General features: G+C 38.5%; 1 protein-coding gene across 1 annotated transcript in view; it reads right to left on the bottom strand.

The window, feature by feature from the left end:
* ELP2 (elongator acetyltransferase complex subunit 2) overlaps window positions 1-23,214 on the bottom strand; it is a 46,718-nt gene that overhangs the window by 22,585 nt on the left and 919 nt on the right. The window contains exons 2-12 of the mRNA XM_003356413.4: window positions 21,784-21,862; window positions 18,358-18,428; window positions 13,634-13,790; window positions 13,162-13,239; window positions 10,991-11,055; window positions 10,150-10,216; window positions 9,422-9,562; window positions 7,902-7,997; window positions 6,178-6,278; window positions 5,850-5,981; window positions 699-848 (exon numbers count right to left, since the gene is read on the bottom strand). Coding sequence (XP_003356461.1) covers window positions 699-848; window positions 5,850-5,981; window positions 6,178-6,278; window positions 7,902-7,997; window positions 9,422-9,562; window positions 10,150-10,216; window positions 10,991-11,055; window positions 13,162-13,239; window positions 13,634-13,790; window positions 18,358-18,428; window positions 21,784-21,862 — 1,137 coding nt within the window. The remainder of the gene's footprint in view (window positions 1-698; window positions 849-5,849; window positions 5,982-6,177; window positions 6,279-7,901; window positions 7,998-9,421; window positions 9,563-10,149; window positions 10,217-10,990; window positions 11,056-13,161; window positions 13,240-13,633; window positions 13,791-18,357; window positions 18,429-21,783; window positions 21,863-23,214) is intronic.

Raw genomic sequence — 23,214 nt, 5'->3', positions numbered from 1 at the left:
ACTTCCTTTTTTTTTAAATAGCTGAGTAATATTCCATTGTATTACCACATCTTCTTTATCCAGTCATCTATCTAAAGACATTTAGTTGCTTCCATATCTTGGTTACTGTAAAAAATGTTTCAATAAACATGGAGGTGAATATATCTTTTAGAATTAATGTTTTTGTTTTCTTCAGGTAAGCTACCCAGAAGTGAAATGATCTAAAGGCTCATGAGGTAGAACTCTATTTTTAACTTTTATTAGAACCTCCATACAATTTTCAACGGTGGATGCACCAAGCTACGATCCCACAAAAGTGCAGGAGGGCTCCTTTTTCCATATCCTTGCTAATACTTGTTTTTGTTATCTATATGATGACAGCCATTCTAACAGATGTGAGGTGGTATCTCATGGTAGTTTTGACTTGTATTTTCCTGATGATTGGTGATGCTGAGTACCTTTTCTTTGATCTGTTGCCTACCTGTAGGTCTTCTTTGGAATGCTTCAGTTTCTAAGAAAATACCACACTTTTTCAGAGTGACTAAACCATATTATATTCCCATTAGCAATATGTGAAAGTTCTAGTCCTAGAGGGTGTGTAGAGGCATCTCATCAAGGTTTTAATTTGCATTTCCCTAATGGCTAATGATGCTGCCCCACTTTTCACATGCTCATGGATGTTTCTGAAAGTGGATCAGTCAAGTAAGAAGACATTTTACCTGTGACTGGTCTTTTCTTTTCCATGGAGCAAAAAGTCGAGTTGTCTGGTCAGTACCAACAGTGATGATAAATTCTCCTTCTGGATCCCACGTCAGGTCTTGGACACCATCAAAGTGTCCTGAAATAACAATCTCTGGAACCCATTCTCGCTGCAATGAAAGTACTCATGACACATCAAGATAATCAAAGATCACCACTCAAAAGGAAGTCTGATAATGCCGTCAGCCCTCAGGTCTGATATGGGAAACATCACAGACCCTGAGCAAGGTAAAAAGTAACAGGATTTTTAATCAAGCATATTAGAACGTAAACATTCAAATATGTGCTGTGTCCTTTAAAGCAGTAACCTCGGGATAGTCCCCTCCATTCAGTGTTTATGAATGCCTCCTTAGAACCCAGACACTACTTAACCTTTTCATGCCTCAATTAACTCTTAGCTACCCAGCTGATATGATCACTGAGAACTAGATGATTTTATATTCATACATGCTGGGTACTATGTGAGTATTTATTTGTCAAACTAAATAATATAGAGTAGCATGTAACATGAGTCTGTAGATTGTGACTGTGTGCCTGACGCACTTTATTATGTAAAAACAGCTGCAGGTGCAGAGGACAGAGGTCAAATCAAACCTATTTAGTTCACCTCTTGAGGAAGCCTGCACCAGCAACCATATAAACAAACAATCAGCAACCATATAAACAAACAGCGAAAACGAAATACAGAAAATGTCACATGCCTAGTCCACTGAGCATCTTTTTGAACTCAAGTGGTGGTAACTTGAACATGGAGGAAAATTAAATTTGTATAAATGGTTAAAAGGTCATTCAAAGCCAAGTCTGATGAATATGACCAATGATTAGACTAAGCTATATTATTTTCTGGTCAAAACCATAAATAGGCTAGAACAAAGAAATGCTATTAATTTCCTCTGTGACTTAACAACTGATCCTAAAGTCAGCACTAGTGGGAATTTCCAAAAAGTTCTGAGCGAAGTGCAGCACTTTGGGACTATCAATACAGTTCTAAAGGACAATGTTGGTTTCAGAAATTGCCCCTTGCCTGTAACAAATTTCCACTCTCAGATGGGATGCTGACAGTGGAGGAAGCTATGCATATATGGGAGACAGAGGCAAATGGCAACTCTGTATTTTCTGCTTAATTTTTCTGTGAACCTAAAATTTCTCTAAAAAACAAAGTCTATTTTTAAAAAAATCACCCTATATTAAATTACCCATGACATTTTTCACAGAACTAGAATAATCCAAAATGTATATGGAACCATAAAAGATCCAGAATTGCCAAAGCAATCCTGAGGAAAAAAAACAAAGCAGGAGGCATAAATAACTCTCCCAGACTTCAGACAATACTACAAAGCTACAGTAATCCAAACAGTGTGGTACTGGCACAAAAACAAACATATAGGTCAATGGAACAGAATAAAGAGGCTAGAAATAAACTCACACACCTGTGGTCAATTAACCTTTGACAAAGGAGGCAAAATATAAAATGGGAAAAAAGTCTCTTCAGCCAGTGGTGCTGGAAAAATTGGGTAGCTGATTGTAAATCAATGAAACCAGAACACACCCTCACACCATGCACAAAAATACTCAAAATGGCTTAAAGATTTAAACATAAGACTCAACATCATAAACTCTTAGAGGAGAACAGAGGCAAAACATTTTGACAAAAATCATATACATTATTTTCTGAGGTTAGTCTCCCAAGGCAAAAGAAATAAAAACAAACATGGGGACTTAACCAAAATTACAAGCTTTTGCACAGCAAAGAAAACCATAAAAGAAAAAAAGACAACCTACAGAATGGGGGAAAATTTTTGTAAATGACACAACCAACAAGGGCTTACTTACTCTCTGAAATATACAAAGAACTCATACAACTCAACAACAAAAACCAAACAACCCAATCGAAAAATAGGCAGAAGATCTAAATATACATTTCTCCAAAGAAAACATACAGAGTGCCAAAAAGATACTCATCACTAGATATTAGAGAAATGCAAATAAAAACTGCAACAAGGTACCTCACACAGGTCAGAATGGCCATCATTAATAAGTCTACAAAAAACATGCTGGAGAGGATGTGGAAAAAGGGAATCCTCCTACACTGCTGGTAGGAATGTAGATTGGTACAACCACTGTGTTGTATCAGTGTATCCACTACTGGTACAACCACTATGGAAAAGAGCACAGGGAGTTCTCGTTGTGGCACAGTGGGTTAAAAATCCAATTGCAGCAGCTCTGGTCACTGCAGAGGCATGGGTTTGATTCCTGGCCCAGCACAGTGGGTTAAAGGATCTAGAGTTGCCACAGCTTGGGCTCAGATTCAATCCCTGGCCCAGGAACTTCCATATACCAGGGGTGTGGCCATTATAAAAGAAAGAAAGAAAAAAAGAAAAGAAAACAGCATCAAAGTTCCTCATAAAACTAAAAATAGAATTACCATATGATCCAGCAATTCCACTCCTGGCCATATATCCAGACAAAACTGTAACTCAAAAAGATACATGCACCCCTATGTTCATAGTAGCACTATTCATAAGCCAAGACATGGAAACAATCTAATGTCTATCAACATATGAATGGACTAACATGTGGTGCATATATACAATGGAATACTACTCTATAAAAAAAGAAAATAATGCCATTTGCAGCAGCCTGGATGCAACTCGACATTATACTAAGTGAAGTAAGTAGGAAAGAGAAAGACAAATACCATATGGTATCACTTATATGTAGAATCTAAAATATGGCACAGATGAACCTATCCATAAAACAGAAACAGACACATAGACATACGGAACAGACTTGTGGTTGCCAAGGGAATGGGATGGATGGGGGTTAGTAAATGCAAACTATTACACTTAGCATGGATAAGCAATGAGGTCCTATTGTATAGCACAAGGAACTATACCCAATCTCTTGGGATAGTCTATGATAGAAAAGAACATAAAAAAGAATGTGTATGTATGTGTGTATATATATATGTATAACTGATTCACTCTGCTGTACAGCAGAAATTGGCACAACATTATAAATCAATTATGTTTTAATAAAAAAATAAAATCACTGGAAAAAGTTAAAAAAAAAATTTTTATGGCCACACCTGTGGCACATGGAAGTTCCCAGGCCAGAGGTTGAAATGGAGCAGCAGCTGCCAGCCTACAACACAGAAACATCAACGCTGGATCAGAGCCGCATCTGCAACCTATGCTGCAGCTTGCAGTAATGCCACATCTTTAATCCACTAAGCAAGGACAAAGATAGAACCTGCATCCTCACAGACACTATGTCGGGTTCTTAACCTGCTGAGCCACAACAGGAACTCCAAAAAATTTTAAAAGTCACCTTAAATACCTAGTAAACAGCTATTATAAATTTGAAGTCAAATTATAAGCAAAGCTACAGTAAAGCCCTCTGATTGGAGTTTCTCCTTATTCTTCTGGGGGTTTTTTCTATAAAGGCTCTCAAAGACAAGCTGAAATATGGCTCAAGTAGCTCTGAGTTAACAATACAATTAAATTTATCCTAAAAAAAAAACTTAGTTAAAAGTATCATAGCTAATGATTCCCTGGCTCATTCAATGGTAGAAGCAATTTTAAAGGTCAACTCCAAATGAAAGACACAAGGGAAAGAGTAAATCACTCTATATACTGTGAACTCAAATCCTCCTACGTGACACAACTATTAAAAAGCCAACAAACTAAAGGTTATCCAAATCCATGAATTTGTACTTTATATAAGTACTGCACATTAACTGATTGTGCCACCGGGGCTTCATAAATTTATTTTAAAAAAGAAACCATTAGATACACATTCAAAATCACATTTTGCTCATGTTCTTACTCCTTTATTTATTTGAAATATATAGTATCCAGTTTGTGCCAGGCCCTGTTTTTCATTCATCAATATTACCTCATTTTAGCATCATAAAAACCCCATAAGTAGATACTGTTACTGTCCACATTTTACAGATGAGGAACCTTAGACACAGGTTAAGTAATGTCCTCAAAAACACAGCTAGTAAGTGCTGGGGCCAAGATATGGGCTGACTAGCTCCAAGGCCTAGGCTCCTAGACACTGTTCCTGCTATGGCATTTCCCCAAACCCACAGAAGCAGATCAGAAGCAAATTAGAAAGTTAAATGGGGGAATAATGCTGAAACGCAGATACATGACTAGAGGAAGATTACCTCTCTGAGAAGAGGCTAAAAACTACAAGAAAGATCTATTAAGAGCCCAATATATGGAGGACCACTTAGAATTACACATATCAAGAAGCCCCTGAGAGCATCAATATAGTCCATCAAAAATAACAGGTGTGGAGTTCCCATTGTGGCTCAGTGGTAACAAATCTGACTAGTATCCATGAGGACACAGGTTCAATCGCTGGCCTCACTCAGTGGGTTAAGGATCTGGCATTTCTGTGAGCTGTGGTGTAGCCGGCTGCTACTATTCGGATTTGACCCCGAGCCTGGGAACTTCCATATGCCTCAGGTGCCCCCGCCTCCAAAATAAATAAATAAATAGCAGGTGCTTCTGATACTCTTGTGTCAGTCATTCATTCAATAATTATCAATGGAGTACCTACCATCTAATAGGAAAATATCAAATTATATTACTTACAGAAAACAAAGAAATTACACATTTTAGGAAAAAACTCCCAACAAAAAATGTATACTACTTTAAGGGAGAGCTTAAAATTTATACAACTTAAACTTCACTTACGTAGAAAATTTACCTTGTGCAAATTCCAATATCTCAACAAATGTAGGACAAATGAAAACTATTCTTCTTAGAAAAGTAAATGTTTCTTATCTAGTATAAATACAGAATAATTTCTACAGAAAGAAGTGATATCATCTGAACTTAAATGCCTCTACTATGTTTCGGTAGAGAGTTATAAGTAAAATAGCACTGTTTACCCAGATTTCATTTAGGATTCACTTTTTTGGGGGGGCCATGCCATCAGCATGTGGAAGTTCCTGGGCCAGAGACTGAACCCATGACACCGCACTGACCTAAGCCACTACAGTGACAACACTGGGTCCCTAACCTGCTGTTCCACCAAGGAACTCCCCAATTCACTTTACTTGATCAGAAATATTTACTTAAAAGCACTTTTCTTACTAGGTTAGTGGCATTCTGTTTCCAAAGGTGCAATGCTCCATGGAAAGCGTGAGCAATGATCATGGAGCCGTCTTCATTGAACTGGCAATCATAAAATCCCAGGGTATTGCCACCTACTTCTCCTACTCGGACCTATTCAACAATAGACAGAAAACAATCTATAATCAACAGTCCACATTTCTTACAATAGAAACCACTGATTCCAGATGTTATATTCTCACTTACTTAACATATACAAAGAGCCAACATTTGTAGCTCTAGAAATACAGACTTGGGATCAACTGATTAATAAAACCAATTTTTGGTTCCTTAAATATTCACACTTTACCTGTTCTAGCCAAACTCCTGACTCTTCATCTGGAGCCCACAGAATCATGGTTTTATCCATTGAGGCAGACAATAATCTCACTGGCTGTTGTAGAACCCCATCTAAAGAATTAAGAAAAAAAACAAAAACAAAAAACACTACAGCATTTAGGTGATCAACAAGCACAGGTGATCTACGTTTGTAGATTACCAGAAAAACACAAGGTTACAACAAGAACATTCACTGCTGCACTGCAATAGCAAAACACTGGAAACAACTCAAAAGTCTACCATAAGAATACCAGATTAACAAATTATGGTAATACTTAGACAATGGAATATTACCCTGTAATAAAAATTAAGAAATTAGAGTTACATGAACCCAAAACACGTTAAGCTCAAAACGCAGGCTGTGAGATGACAGATGCACACTGATGCCAAGTTTTAATAGCTATAAAACTATATTGCTGGAGTTCCCGTTGTGGCGCAGTGGTTAACGAATCCGACTAGGAACCATGAGGTCGCGGGTTCGGTCCCTGCCCTTGCTCAGTGGGTTAACGATCCAGCGTTGCCGTGAGCTGTGGTGTAGGTTGCAGATGCGGCTCGGATCCCACATTGCTGTGGCTCTGGCGTAGGCCGGTGGCTACAGCTCTGATTCAACCCCTAGCGTGGGAACCTCCATATGCCGCAGGAGCGGCCCAAGAAATAGCAACAACAACAAAAAAGACAAAAAAAAAAAAAAAACTATATTGCTTATGGCCACATAAATGTATAGCAAAAGTATAAAAGCATGCATGGGCATGATATGCACTGAATTCACCCTCAGGGGAATGATGGAGGGAAAAGGGTTCAGGAAAGAATATACAGGGATCCTCAATATCTGTAAAATCTAATTTATCTTTTTTAAACTAGAGAAAATATGGCATAACATAATAAAAGATGGATGGTGTTATCAGAACATCCATTGTTGCTATTCTCTACTCTTGTCCTGGGGAAGAGGCTGGGGGAAGAACATGAGCCTGCTGCTGTGCTCAGCTCTAAACCCCAGTACCAGCTTAACATGCACACAATCATCATTCCATAAATAGAGGATAAGGGCAAATGAAAAGTCTTTACTTTTTCATAAATGATGTATCTTAGCATTACCAATTTTGTATTCCAAGCGTAAAGGTTCCAGTGAAGTTGGCTTGAAAGTTAATTTCTCTTAAATCTTAGAAGGATGAGGTAAAAACGTTAAAGAAAAAAGTTAAGGAGTTCCTGTCGTGGCGCAGCAAGAACGAATTCGACTAGGAACGGTGAGGATGCAGGTTCGATCCCTGGCCTCACTCAGTAGGTTGAGGATCCGGCATTGCTGTGAGCTGTGGTGTAGGTCACAGATGCAGCATGGATCCCACATTGCTATGGCTGTGGTGTAGGCCAGCAGCTGTAGCTCCAATTGGACCCCTAGCCTGGGAACTTCCATATGCTGTGGGTGAGGCCCTAAAAAGACCAAAAACAAAACAAAAAGACAAAAGTTAAAAGTGGTATGGCAGTTTTGGCATCATGACAGGAATTATAGTTTTCCCTTTTCTTAGAACTACAATTTTCAATGGAGTTGCGTGTCCAGAAGAACAGGGCTGCAGTTACACTTGAAAATATCTCATATTTGAGATTTCTAATTACATTAAAAAAAAACTCTCTACCTCATTTGGTCAGCTTAAAATTCTGTGAGATTTAACTGAAATAAGGGTATGTTTTTCTTCCTACCTTTGTAAAATGGAGGCTGCCAATGAACTGCATTTACCCAGTTTTCGTGACCAGCCAGCACAGTCTCCAGAGTAACTGCAAATGCTATTTTATTGCCTATGAAGTAAATAAATAAATAAGTAAATAAATATTCTTTCCTTAAAGCTCTTCTAAAAAGAACATTTTCTTTTCTTTTCTTTTTTTGGGGGGGAGGGCACGCCTGAGGCATGTAGAAGTTCCTGGGCTAGGAACTGAACCTGCACTACAGCAGTGACCCAAGCCACAGCAATAACAATGCTGTATCCTTAAGCGATAGAGCTATCGGGGAACTCCCCAGAAAGAACATTTTCATAACCAACTCAGTTGTACAACTTCATGCCCCCACTCCCAAAAAGAATTTAGAACAGAATATGATTTAGAGTCAACAAAAAGTATGCATTCCAAATTTCATTAACTTCATCCATTGTTAAAAATTACAGGAGAAAAAAGTTTTAAAGCTAGATAAATTTTTCTCTCTATTTTCCCTACCCAGTCATGATAAAAATTATGGAATATGTTCTACTTTTAAATCTTCAGGGACAGCTACTCTTCTACTGCAAATGAAAAACAAAAAGGACATGTTAGCCTCCTTGCTATCCTCACTCATTACATTTGATAGTCTAAAGTACCACTAAAAAAACCCCAAAAAACAACCCTAAGATAAATGCAGAAATTAAAGGAAGTCAAATCAGTACTGTGATGTTTCAAACCAAATAATGACAATGTCACAAAAATTTTCATATTTGGAAATAGCTACTCACAATATGCTAGTTATAATATTTCTTGGTTCTTACTCTAAATCTGTTACCAATTCTCAACTCTAATTGACTTTATTTATAATCAAGAGAGGTAATAACAAAGAAGAATATTCCTGGGTGAACAAAATGACTAACTTTATAATTTAAATACATATCCAAAAATATCTCCAAATGCAACATTCCAGAGTTCCCTTGTGACACAGTGGACTAAGGATCCAGGAGTTGCTCTCTGTGGGGTGAGTTTAACCCCATGCTGCAGGCATGGCCAAAAACCAAACAAAACATTCAATGACATCTACCACGGAGAGGTACTATTCTGATGCCAGAGAGTGAGAAAATCAGAATTACATATACTACTACTTAAACATAGGGATTTAGTGTCTCATAAGTACTCTCTAACAAAGGTACAGATAATTGGCATTACTCCTTTAGATCTTCCTATGCTAAAACTGCAAATTAGGTAATATTTTAGAAATTAATTTACTGAGAAAATATTAAAATTATTTTCAGCAATTTAAAAAAAATCTTGTTAATATGGCTTAGAAGAAAAATAAGTTTTACACATGAAAAATAACTCACTGTCACATAAAAATAAAAAAGGAAAAGTGCATGGGGTCAGTTTTAGGGAGGGATCTGATACTTTGGAAAACCTAACCTTCACACATACACGTGTGGTGAAACAGATAAAGAAATCATCTAGGAAACCTAAGAACTGTTACATCAAATATTTTCATCATTACTCACTTTCATTTTCTATAGCAAAAGTATTTTCTTTTAGTCTTATATGATCATCTTCCTGAGTTTCAAAAGATACTGATTTTATATACAGTTTCCATATTCGTATCAGGCAATCTTGCGAACAGGTTGCTAGGAAAAGATCTCTACCTAATTAAAAAAACAAATTTTATTATTTGTAAAACATTCTATCCTTACATTTAAGTTTCTTTTCTAAAGCATACATATATATATATATATATAACTGAGTCACTTTGCTGTACACCAGAAATTAACACAACATTGTAAATCAACTATATTTTAATAAGATGTTTTAAAAAGTTTCTTTCCGACAATACAGACATTTCTAGCTTTCCCCAAAAAATTAGACTTTGCTTCTTTATCCTTCATTCATTTGACCTATATTCAATAACACTGACAAATATATACACAGTGCTAATAAATGGTTATAATATGTGGTATTCATATACAATCTACTAATTTCTACAAAGAACTTCTCAAGAATGTGTGCATATGCAATAATTAGCTAGCGTCCTCTTATAAACACCAACTTGTTTCATCATCTAGCACCCCAAATTAATAGTTATTAAAAGGGATTAAGGATCTTGTTTTCCACTTGGGACAAGAGAAAAATGTTATCTACAAAGAAAACTTTAAACTAAAACAAAAGGCTGCTTTCTTGCAAGTTACACATACTTGTCCCCATCATTTGTACTTTAGCAAAATTTCATACTGACCAAACGCTGCCCATTCCACGCCTCTTATCCAATCCTCATGTCCAGAGAGAAAAAGTACATTCTGAAACTAGTAAGATGACAAAAATCATAGGACTTCATATAGAATTTGCTATTTTCAGTGTATTAGTGACATCATTTGGTCTCAAGCCAGTCCTAATGCATTGTTTGTTTGTTTTTTTTTTTAACTTGGAATAGTAGAAAAGTGATTACTGATTAGACAACATACAGCTCTCATATGGGAATTAAAAAATCTTATAATTATCTAAATTATTTATCTAAGCGGTGCTGAGTAGATAATCTGCAGACTTTAAATACACTACATGTTCACAAGATAAAATGACATATGCTGTGGATATAATGCAGAAAAAAACTGAGGTTGAACAATCACAATCATTTTAAACTTTCTTATAAAATGCAAAGAAACAAGTCTCCCCATTATTAATGAAATGAATAACCAACCCTCTTTCTGAAACTTTCCTTTAATTTAACCACTCAAAGAATAGGTAAAGCTCGAAAGGACAAATTAACTACTACTGGGAAGTATTTCACCGTGGGTATGCTAGACTTCTTTTAAATTTTTAAAAGCATCTTTTCTCTCCTTCCCCACCTAATGACCTGTTTCCCCCAACAACTCTGGACCTGGTGGCCAAAGCAATAACTACCTGCTATTCAAATAAAGAGTGAAAAACCATTTAACACAGGACTGTTGAAAAGATTCTGCTACTGGATTATTTTAGTTTAGACTATCCCTCAAATTCTATAATCTGAAAATATAATCTGTATTAAGATATGTAATTAAGCAGAATGTAATTCTAGCCTCTTAATAAACATCATTAATTACCTGATCATTTTGTTGAACGAATAAGTGAATTTTGCAGTCATCATCGCCACATGCTAATATTGGTACTGGGGAGGAAAAAAGAGGCTTCACTGTTAAGTATTCCATCATATGTTATGACTATTACTTATGCTAAAGCCTAAACTCTAGGTAAAGAATCCTGACTTCTACTTCCCACACCACTGAACAAATAAATTGAAAGTGTTCAATAAATGTCCTGAGGAATAAAATGAATACTCTAAAATGTTCCATCAAATGGTTACCTGGGAAAAATGACTACTAATTAACTGAAAATCCTTTCCTCTAGTCTGCCATTTATGATGGAAGGAGCAGTAAAAACAGAAGCTCAAGAGCAAGCTGGGAGCGTTTAAGCACGTCAGCCAGAAGAAGAGTTGTTAATAGGAAGAGTTGTTAGCCTAAGTGAATAATAAAATTTCCAGGAGAGCTCCTATGAGCCCAGCAGCATGGCTACTGCACAAAGATTCAAAAGTATGTTTGTTATTTTGAGGATGTTACATTTCCAGTACTCATTAGTAAAACAAAATCCCTGAAGTGATTAAAGAACAAAATAAAAGAGCACATACTTAACGATGTGGTTAAAAAGCAATGAAACTAGTTTTCTTTAGTCTTTTTTTTGTTTTGTTTTGTTTTTTTCCAGGGCCGCAACCATGGCATATGGAGGTTCCCAGGCTAGGGGTCTAATCAGAGCTGTAGCCACTGGCCTAGCCAGAGCCACAGCAACGCCAGATCCAAGCTGCGTCTGCGACCTACACCACAGCTCACGGCAACACCAGAGCCTCAACCCACTGAGCGATGCCAGGGATCAAACCTGCAACCTCACGGTCCCTAGTCGGATTTGTTAACCACTGAGCCACAATGGGAACTCCAAAACTAGTTTTCTTTAAATCAACTTTAAAAAAGGCCAAAAACTCCAGTCACTTGGCCTCAATCTAGATGCAAAGAAATTAAATGTGTGTAATTTCCCCTTCTGGGGAATCCCTTGCACGAAGTGGAAGCATCAGGTGAGACCTTGGAGTTGAAGCTCCTACTGCAGAGTCCAAGCAGAACAGCCTGGAGGCTTCCAGACCCAGCCTTGCCCTATCAGGTCTGTCCTCCAGGTAACTGAGAGGTACAAGATTTACATTAGGAGTTCCCGTCGTGGCGCAGTGGTTAACGAATCTGACTAGGAACCATGAGGTTGCGGGTTCGGTCCCTGCCCTTGCTCAGTGGGTTAACGGTCCGGCGTTGCCGTGAGCTGTGGTGTAGGTTGCAGACGCGGCTCGGATCCCGAGTTGCTGTGGCTCTGGCGTAGGCCGGTGGCTACAGCTCCGATTCAACCCCTAGCCTGGGAACCTCCATATGCCGCGGGAGCAGCCCAAGAAATAGCAACAACAACAACAACAACAACAACAAAAAGACAAAAAAAAAAAAAAAAAAAAGATTTACATTAGCCATCATCTTTGTGGAGGATAATCAAAGATAGGTACAGATGGGGAGTGCCCACTGTGGCACAGTGGGTTAATGATCTAGCCTTGTCTCTGGTGGTACGGGTTTGATCCCAAGCCCCATGTGGTGGGTTAAGGATTCGGTGTTGCCGCAGCTGTGGCATAGGTCACAGTTACGGCTCAGATTCGATCCCTGGCCCAGGAACTTCCATATGCTGCAGGCTTGGCCAAAAAGGAAAAAAGAAGAAAAAAAAAGGTACAGATGGGTTTCATAGCAAAATGGAAATGTTTTCTGTTTGGAGATTTTAGGTGGTCTTGGGCAAACTGTCACTATGCTGGATGGGCAGGGGCCGTCATCTTGAGAGAAATGCTCACCTGGCCCATCTAACTCAGCGCAGACCCTTACCTTAACAGAGTTAGGTGACTTTCCCAAATTACATCTATTTACATGGACAATATACTTGATAAATAGCAGTATCAATCCCAAGTACAAATCAAATCACTTAAAATTTTAACAGCTATTAAAGTTCCTAATAGCCCCCCTTAACCTTAGGTTTTATACATAGATCATTTGAATATTGAGAACAAAAGTATGTTATCTGTGTCTCAATGTATTCCCTGAAAATATATAGACACAAATTGAGATCCAATATGTTTCTTCTAGGTTCTCAGTGTATGGAGACAGAAAAATACGTTGTTCTTTTAACACACACTTAGCAGGATACTCACCATCGGTATCAGGCAAAAAAGATAAGCAGAGAGCCAGAGTGAATCCATTTCCAAAGTTCAAGGTCTGAAGGCATGTCACTAAGAAATAATAAAACACACCATGAACACCTAAGTCTGAGCTTATCCACCTAGAGAGGTTGGGTGGCATCATCAGAGTCTTGGATGTCAACAGGCAGACGAGAGAAGTCAAGCCTGAGCCCCCAGTGACAACGGGAATTTAAACGGTCAAATTTAAAAAAGGCTACAGAGAACAGAAAGACTTACATGAAAAGGCTTTGAAGGAATTTTCGTATCAAACGGTTTGGTAAGGAGGAATTATGGAAAAGTGCAAAAGAAGCAAACATGTAGATTAGAATTCCTACATTTAAAAAACTGCTTGAAAGACTGAAAACATTCTATGTACGCTCTTCGAAGTTTCCATGCATTTGATAATTACTATTTCATTTGTCTGGATCATAGTCTCTAAACCTACCTTCAAAACCCTGTTTAGACCAGACTCGGACAGTAGAATCAGAAGCTGCGGACACTATCAGTGTACGGAAAGCAGTATCCGACGCCCTCTTCTGGTAAACAGCATGCACCGCATAAATAGGTCCTTCATGGCCTGGGAGGTGGACTGCTTTTAAAAGCTGAATCACAAAGAATAACAAAATGATAAAAAAGGAATTATTAGTTCCACCTTCATTTAACTAGAATCAGAGGATTAAAAGTCACATTAAAATGCCAGGCCCAGGAATTCCCGTCGTGGCACAGCAGAAACAAATCTGACTAGGAACATGAGGTTGCAGGTTCAATCCCTGGCCTTGCTCAGTGGGTTAAGGATCCAGCATTGCTGTGAGCTGTGGTGTGGGTCACATAGGTGGCTCAGATCTGCTGTTGCTGTGGCTCTGGTGTAGGATGGCAGCAACAGCTCCAATTAAACCCCTAGCCTGGGAACCTCCATACGTTGCAGGTATGGAGACAAAAAAAAAAATTTGCCAGACCCGGAAATAAGTCCTCTGAGCTGAGAAGAACATAAGCCTGTGAGAAGTCCGCCTGATCATATTAACAACACCCAAAATGGGCATACCCTTTGACACAGCAATCTCACCTCTGAGAATCTAAGAGAGCACCAGTGTAACAAATAAAAGACAAATGTAGAAGGATATTCATCACACATTCTTTACAAAAGCTGTAATCAACCTAAAACTATTGACAGGAAACTGATTAAATAATTGCAGACAGGGAGTTCCTGTTGTGGCACAGAGGGAAAGGACCTGACTAGTGTCCATATGGATACAGGTTCCATTCCTGGCCTCACTCAGTGGATCAGATATCCAGCATTGCAGACATGCATTCTAAGCCAACAAAAAGGATAATGTGGATAAATGTATGCTTATTACCATGGAAAGACATCCACGATATTGACATTTTTGAAGAATGTAGGCTAGGTTTGTGGACAGTTCCTCCCCTGGAATTAGTCTGATATTTCCTCATGACCAGATTCAGGGTATACATTTTGACATCATCATTACACAAGCACATCATATCAAGAGGCACACAATGTCAGTTTGTCCCATTTTTAGTGAAATTAATCCTGATATCTTGGTAAAGATAGTGGCTACTATGTTTTTTCACTGTGATTTTTTTTTTTTTTTTTTTTGGTGGTACTATGTGAGATTCTACTTCAGGACTGAGTAGATATTCTATTTTCCATCAAACTTTTACCAAACATTTCTAGCATCCACTCATAATACTTGCCTGTATCAAGCAAAGCTTCAAAATGGAAAAATGGCAAAGAGAACAGGAAAATCCTATCTGTTTATCAAGAATTCCTGCTTTTCAAGCAAGATTATTCCCTGTGGCATCATTGCTACTTTGGATCTATTTTTTTTTAGTGTTACAAATGTGTGAGATTCTACCACTTCCTCTGAGAAGTATCTTCTATAAACTGCTGTCTGCTAAAACAGAGGTGTTTCTTAAATGTCTCTATTACTTAAGCAAAACTCTACCACTCAAGAAGGAATTAATACATAGGTATAAGGGTCTGTACACTAACTTCCCATAATCATTAGCTTTTGGCCTCTCAAAAGAAAAAAAAAAACCCATTTTTTTAAAACTCAAGTACAATAAAATCGCTTGCATGTGTAATAATACACACATCACTAGCATTCTGCAACAATGCTTATTAGAATGTTAACTGTTCAAATTTTGTATATTTTTCATTCTTTATACTTTTCTGTATTTAAACTTTATATAGGTCTGTATCATTATCCCCTAAAACATTAAATCTATGGAAAAAACTCACTTCACAACTTTTTTTTTTCTACTTCATTTTATTTTATTTTTTACTGCAGTATAGTTGATTTACAATGTTGTGTTAGTTTCAGTATAGAGTGAATGATTCAGTTATACATATTCTTTTCCATTATGGCTTATTACAAGATAATGAACATAGTTCCCCAAGCTTTACAGTAGGTCTTTATTATTTATCCAGTTTATACATAGTAGTTTGTAGCTGATAATCCCAAACTCTTAATTTATGACCCCCACCCCCACCCACTTTTCCCTTTGGTAACCATAAATTTGTTTTCTATGTCACTGCACTTTTTTTTTTCCCCTGTCTTTTTGGGGCCGTACCAGCAGCATATGGAGGTTCCCAGGCTAGGGGTCAAACCTGAGCTGTAGCCGCCTGCCTACACCGGAGCCCAGCAACGCCAAATCCGACCCGCGTCTACAACCTACACCACAGCTCACGGCAACACCGCATCCTTAATCCACTGAGAGAGGCCAGGGATTGAACCCGAAACCTCATGGTTCCTAGTCAGATTCGTTTCTGCTGCGCCATGATGGGAACTCCTCACTGCACATTTTTAAGCAGCATTATATTTCACCATCAGAGAATCTTAAAAGCTCAAACAAAATAAACCTCTCAAGTTCACTGACTTTTTCAAAAACACTGCCCACTGTTCAAGTCTCTCATTATACCAGCTTAGAATTATTTCCTTTTATCAGAAGTCAGGATGTAGTGAGCACCTATGTGCAAAGAAATGCATACTGGAAGGAAACTTTAAGCCTCTAAAAGTCACAATAGTGACCCCTTCCCCCCAATCCTCTTATTCCCTTCATTCCTCTTTTATGCCATTCACCCTCCTCCACACTGTCTGGGCTCACAGTCTCCCTTCTGGTCCGTCTCTAAGTTAATTCACAGTCTGCCATCAGATACTTAGCCTGCAATCCTCTCTACTGACAAAAGTTTGGGCAGCACTGAAGGAACAGTCTTGCAAGTCTCAGCTCAAAAGCTCAGAAATAAGTGCTCAAAAAGCTCTCTCTGGATTCCTCTGCCAAGTTAAGTCCAAACAGGGGTGGTCTGCTACACTCCCCTCTGGGGCTCTCATTCAAGTCTAGGGGACTCCACAATCCCCACCTCCATGCCTGTCCTCTCTCTCTGGGGACAAATCTGGGTGCCTGGTCAGCAATGCAAATAACATGTTTACAATGAATGTCACATCTTTGCCCCTACTTGCTTATTTTGCTTTGTAGAAGCATCTCTTTTCCTGGGCCTCGAGACAGAATCCCACTGTTTTTGATTTCTCACTCCTCTTACCCACCAGCTCCCCACTGCTTTGACAACTATCAATGCCAAAATCACATTTCCTTCAAAAATACATCCCATCTCTCTTCCTTCATATATTTTCCCTATCCTAATTTAGCACACTCCTGTCAGATTCATCTTTTGAAATTCATACTCTGCTGCTTAGACATCCTCAATGACTTCCCAATTTCTACTAATAAAGAACTCCTGAAGTGAGTATTCAAATTTTCACAAGATATTCTACTCTACTGCTCTAGTATTACTGTCCATAACGTATCATCGAGAAACATTTCCAAAACTGAGTTCCTCAAGGTTACAAGGGATGCTAAAAGATTTAAGGAGGGAATCAAACTTGAAGTTTGGGAAATAGTATTTAAACAAAGATAAGCAGGTGTGTCCATATCAGAACTGTTAAGAACCTTCACTATGCTTGTGTGCCCTGTGATTCTCTAACAGAAGTATATGATATGCAACACTTTCCAAACTTGATTGGTTACAGATTCCTCTTCACACAGAACAGAGAGATGAATAATTCTCTGACTAAGCTCTGGAAAGCCCTGCCGGAAAGATGTCTTAGGCTTTGGTTAAAACTGAATCCTCCTGAGTAAGTGGTCTGCTCTTCCTGAGCAGTCATGCATTTTTTCTACTTGGCATCCTCACTCCTTTCATTCTTCCTAAGGAAATCATCTTACGCTACCAAACCCAAGTCATAGGCCACCTCTTAAACCTCCACTGAATGTTCATAGCAGCATGGTTGCGGTACAGCAGGTGAAAGCACCCACCCACACAGAGCCCCCTTTATACTTTAGTTATTCAAGAGCATTTATCTTCAAAACCATGTGCACAATTCAACAGGATTCTGCCTCATCTACATCTTCTGCACAGCAGGTGTTCAAATATTTGATGCACTAATGTTACATTTTTAATCTTTGCTTACAACTAGAAACAACCTAAATGTCCATCAATAGAGGTCCATCAACACACAGTATTGCATATTATAACATCACTCAGAATTATGTAAATCTATATCCACATGGCCACAGTTATCCTTTGCACACAGCAGTGTTTTTTTGTTTTTGTTTTTGTCTTTTTGCCTTTTCTAGGGCCGTACCAGCAGCATATGGAGGGTCCCAGGCTAGGGGTCTAATTGGAGCTGTTGCTGCCGGCCTACACCAGAGCCACAGCAACTTGGGATCCGAGTCACATCCGCAACCTACACCACAGCTCACGGCAACGCCACTGAGCGAGGCCAGGGACCGAACCCGCAACCTCATGGTTCCTAGTCGGATTCGTTACCCACTTAGCCATGACGGGAACTCAGGCACACAGCAGTTTTAATCTTTGCTACCAATGAAAACAGAACCCATGTAAGAGCAGTTTGAAAATTATTCCAAATGATAAAAAAAAAAAATCACAGAAATGACTAACAGCATATGAGTGTGGATGCAGATATTAAAGGGAAGGGTATGCAGCCTGCAAAGTACAGAAGATACAGGATCTGTATTACTGATAAGCAAGAATGAGGAAACTTCACAAAGGAAGAACACAGTAGAAAGGAGGGGAAAAAACTGAAAATAAAAGTAGATAAGTCATTTCTTATAACGATAAACATATCTACCTACCTGATTATTCTCTATTTCCCAGTGAATCACTTGATTATCAGATCCTCCAGAAACTAATTCAGTAGAAGGAGCTGAAAAAAAAATTATATCTCAGTAAACATTTTTTCCCAGCTATTTTAAAAAATTTCAAAGCTATAGAAAAAATAAAACTCATATACCCTTACCTAGAATCCTAGAATCCCCTTTAAGATTTTGCCATATTTGTTTAATTTCTTACTCTGTATATATATATATATATATACATACATATACACACACACACACACACACACACAAACGCGCACACACACACACCCCTTTTATGTGTGTCGGTTTTTTTTTGTTTTGTTTTTGCTTTTAGGGATGCACCTACGGCATATGGAGGTTCCCAGGCTGGCATCAAATCGGAGCTACAGCTGCCAGCCTATGCAAGAGCCACAGCAACGCCAGATCCGAGCTGCATCTGCAACCTACACCACACCTCACAGCAACGCTGGATCCTTAACCCACTGAGACAGGGATCGAACCCGCAACCTCATGGTTCCTAGTCAGATTCATTTCTGCTGAGCCAAGACGGGAACTCCCCCTTTTTCGTTTTTGACAAACCATTTAAGATTACGTTGGAGACACAATGACTTCTGATCGTCAAATATTTTATTGTATTTTTCCCCAAAACTGGAACATTTTCTTATATTTCCACCACACAACTATTGCACTCAAGAATCTTAACACTGATACAGTATTGTTGTGTAATACATAATCCGTATCAAAATTTCCCAAGATTGTCTCATTAACATCTTTTATAACTTTTCTTTTTTAATTCAGAATCTATGGATCGAACATTGCAGATATGGTTGTCACATTTTTTTATTCTCCTTTAATCTTAAATAGTTTCCCAGTCCTACCCTTTTTCTGTGAATAGTGAAAGTCCAGGCCAGTTGTTCTGTGAATGTCCATCAATCTAGATTTCTCTGGTTGTTTCCTCACAATAAGATTTAGGCTAGGGAATTACCGTCATGGCTCAGCAGTTAACAAACCCAACTAAGCATCCCTGAGGACGTGGGTTCAACCACTGGCCTTGCTCAGGGGGTTAAGGACCTGCCACTGCAGTGAGCTGTGATGTAGGTCTCACAGACATGGCTCGGATCCCGCATTGCTGTGGCTGTGGTTTAGGCCTGTGGCTTCAGCTCCGACTGGACCCCTAGCCTGGGAACCTCCATATGCAGCGGGTGTGACCCTAAAAAGAAAAAAAAAAGATTTAGGCTAAATACTTCTGGAAGCAGTAACACATGTGAGACACTACAGTCAGCTGCTGCTATCAAATATATGACATATTTCTAAGATCAGACACATATTTCAAAATAGCTCTTTACATTTATAACTTCTTGCTGATGACAGAAGAAAAAGAATAAGAACCAAAAAAGAAGGAAATAATCTAACATAATTTTGGTTTAGATTTTCCATTCATTTCTTCTGGCTTATGTTAGTTAGGCAAAGAAGCTGGGAGTTGGCAAAAGAACACTGGATTTGTACTCAGAAGTCCCAGGTTCATGTCCTAATCCTGCTGCTAGCCAGCTGTGATCCTGAGCTTTAATTTCTTCATGTATCACGGCCATTAAGCCATTTACCTGACTACATGACTTCAGTAATTACTGAGGTACATGAAAGTAATGTGTTAAAAATAAGATATTTTAGGAGCTCCTTCTGTGGCACAATGAGATCAGCAACATCTTGGGAGCACTGGAACAAGGATTCAATCCCCAGCACAGTGGGTTAAGGATCTGGCATTGCCACAGCTTCAGCTTAGTTCCTGGCTGTGGCTCAGATCTGACCCCTGGCCCAGGGGCTCCATATGCTGGAGGGTGCCCCCCCCAAAAAATATTTAAAAAATATTAAGTAGTATCATTAGAATTTTGTCACTGATACATGGGTTAGAAAAAAATTCCTGATTTACCTGGCAGTAGAGCCCAATTCTGAGAAAATCAATCATAATAACTATAGCTTACAGTGATACACAGGCAATTAATTTTACGTAACTTCACTTTTAAAGGGAAGATAATATATACAAGCCCAAATTAATACTTTATAAGGAATCCCTATATTGAGATTCAAGTAGTCTTTGATGTCATTTGGTGGCAATTAACATAATTATAATTGTCTTTTAATATCTGCACTAATAGCCACTCTTTCTACTATTTAATGGTTTTTATTGACCTAATGTGACTAATCCTGCATTACCAATTGAAACAAGTAGATTGTTGAACTTTTTTTATGTCACAGATAAAATTACAGCCAAGTCTCACTGATCAGGAAATTCTGCATTTGTGCCTAGCTCAGAATGCTCTCAATAAATATTTGTGGAATAAAAAATAAAATTAATGTAGAGTCCATAATAATACTCTAGTAGGTATATTTAAGACATGAGAAAATTCCATAGGATTTTAGAAGCCCATCTAAAAGCAACATTCATTAAAAATTCTGGAGTTCCCATCATGGCTCAGTGGTTAACGAATCCGACTAGGAACTGTGAGGTTGTAGATTCCATCCCTGGACTCGCTCAGTGGGTTAAGGACCCAGCGTTGTCGTGAGCTATGGTGTAGGTCGAAGACGCAACTCGGATCTGGCATTGCTGTGGCTCTGGTGTAGGCCGGTGGCTACAGCTCTGATTAGACTCCTAGCCTGAGAACCTCCATATGCCACGGGAACAGCCCTAGAAAAGGCAAAAAGACAAAAAAAAAAAAAAAAAAAAAAGCCCCATTACATATTAACATAAATAACATTTTCTGGGGGGACCCCTATATTTCCCAAAATAAAAATTAATAAGGCACTGTTTCATATTTCAGCAACTCTCTTTAAGCTCTGGTTTTATTAGAATATAGCTGGATTTTCAAATTTGCTTCTGTATTTAATCTGCTACAATATTACACATAATAAAGTACTGCAAAATGGCACTGCACACTTGTGACAGAATGATAATGAAAACTAGGAATAACTTCTTAGTATTATTCTGAAAATAATTTTGACCTTACAGGTGTCACAAATCAGCCAGAGTCATCTGATTCAGTTCAAGCCTTTACTTTTCACATGTTACTAAGATGCGAACTGGGGTTAATAGAGATGCAATGTCCTGCCTTAAAAAAAAAAAACGAATAGCTTGTCTGTAGCAGAAACAGATCTATAAGCTGAATCTTTTGAATCCCAGGCTGGGCCCCAACCTAGGCCCTGCTTTAGGCTTTGCATCAAAAGCTGTAGGCAATGGTAGGGGTCTTGCCTCAATAAAGGGTCTACCCTCATCCTAAGCACTGCTGCATTATCCATGCTTCAAGTGCTATAAAATAAATGTACAGGTCAGATATTTCACTGGGCACACTATTTTTCTTCTATTTTTCAATTGCATAATATCAGAGAAGCTAATGCTAAATTAACAGAAGTCAGATTAATACTTACATCCATTCTGTTTACAAATCCACTGTAAGCAATTGACTCGAGCAGTGTGACCATTCAGGTTGGTAATAACAACCCTTTTCTTCAGAGAAGAAAACATCAGTTAGTAAATGAGAATCTATCCTACAGGGAAATTAATAAATTAATAAAATTCAGATTTCGGTGTTTTGTTTTGTTTTTTCTTTTTTAGGGCTGCACTAGCGGCATATGGAGGTTCCCAGGCTAGAGGTGAAATCAGAGCTACAGCTGCTGGCTTACCCCACAGCAACAGACACATCGATCTGAGCCGAGTCCACGACCTACACCATAGCTCACAGCAACGCCAGATCATTAACATACTGAGAGAGGCCAGGGATTGAACCTGCAACTTCATGGTTCCTGGTCAGATTTGTTTCTGCTGTGCCATGATGGGAACTCCAGATTTCAGTGTTTTTAACGCTAATAAAAAGTTCAAGATTACTGTTCTCCACAGTGGCTGCATCAATTTATATTGCCACCAACAGTATAGGAGGGTTCCCCTTTCTCCATACTCTCTCCAGCATTTTTTTTTTCTGAAACATATGGAAGTTCTCAGCTAGAGGTCTAATCAGAGCTGCAGCTGTCAGTTCATGCTACAGCCACGGCAATGCCGGATCCTTAACCCACTGAGCGAGGCCATGGATCAAACCTGCATCCTCAAGGACACTATATCGACTTCTTAACCTGCTGAGCCACAATGGGAACTCCTCTCCAGCATTTAATATTTGTAGACTTTTTGATGATGGGATTCTGACTGGCGTGAGCTAATACTTCATTGCAGTTTTGCTTTGCATTTCTCTCATAATTAGCAGTATTGAGCATCTTTTCATGTGCCTGTAAGCCATCTGTATGCCTACCTAGAATGATGGAATTTTTAACCAAATTAATAAAGCAGTACAATAAGAAATATCTAGAGCTATCTACTGCAATGTTTTAATTTCCAGCACTTAACTTTCTATCCTGAGGCTCTTTTGGAGAAACAACCCCACTACAACATCCAAAACTAACCAGTGGGAATGGGGTCATAATAAACTCTGGGAAGAATGCAGAAACTAGTTACTTGAGAAATTTGGTAGGGAAAACGGGAAGAAAATAATCAATTGGGTGCCTTTCAGGGAATGAAGTCCTGCCTTCAGCTTAACTAGTGCTTAGGATACCCATTCCCTGTGACCTTATCCCAATGCATTTTCTTTAAAACTAAAATGTAAATAGTATTTCTTTGAAATTCAAGACAAGTTTGTTAAATAACACTAATGGAAATGTAGAAATGAGATAGCATCTGTATGATGGTCTTAATCCACACCTAAACTGCAAATGTTTTAAAACCCAAGCTGATTCTCTGAACTATAGTTCCCACAAAAGTCTTCAGAAAAGGCTGTCATCATTTGAGACTCTACCAGGGGCTAACAGGCCACT

Source organism: Sus scrofa, chromosome 6, assembly GCF_000003025.6.
Source record: "Sus scrofa isolate TJ Tabasco breed Duroc chromosome 6, Sscrofa11.1, whole genome shotgun sequence".
NCBI classification, from domain to species: domain Eukaryota; kingdom Metazoa; phylum Chordata; class Mammalia; order Artiodactyla; family Suidae; genus Sus; species Sus scrofa.
Note: the sequence above shows the minus strand (reverse complement) of the source record. Positions and strands in the feature narration are given on the sequence as shown.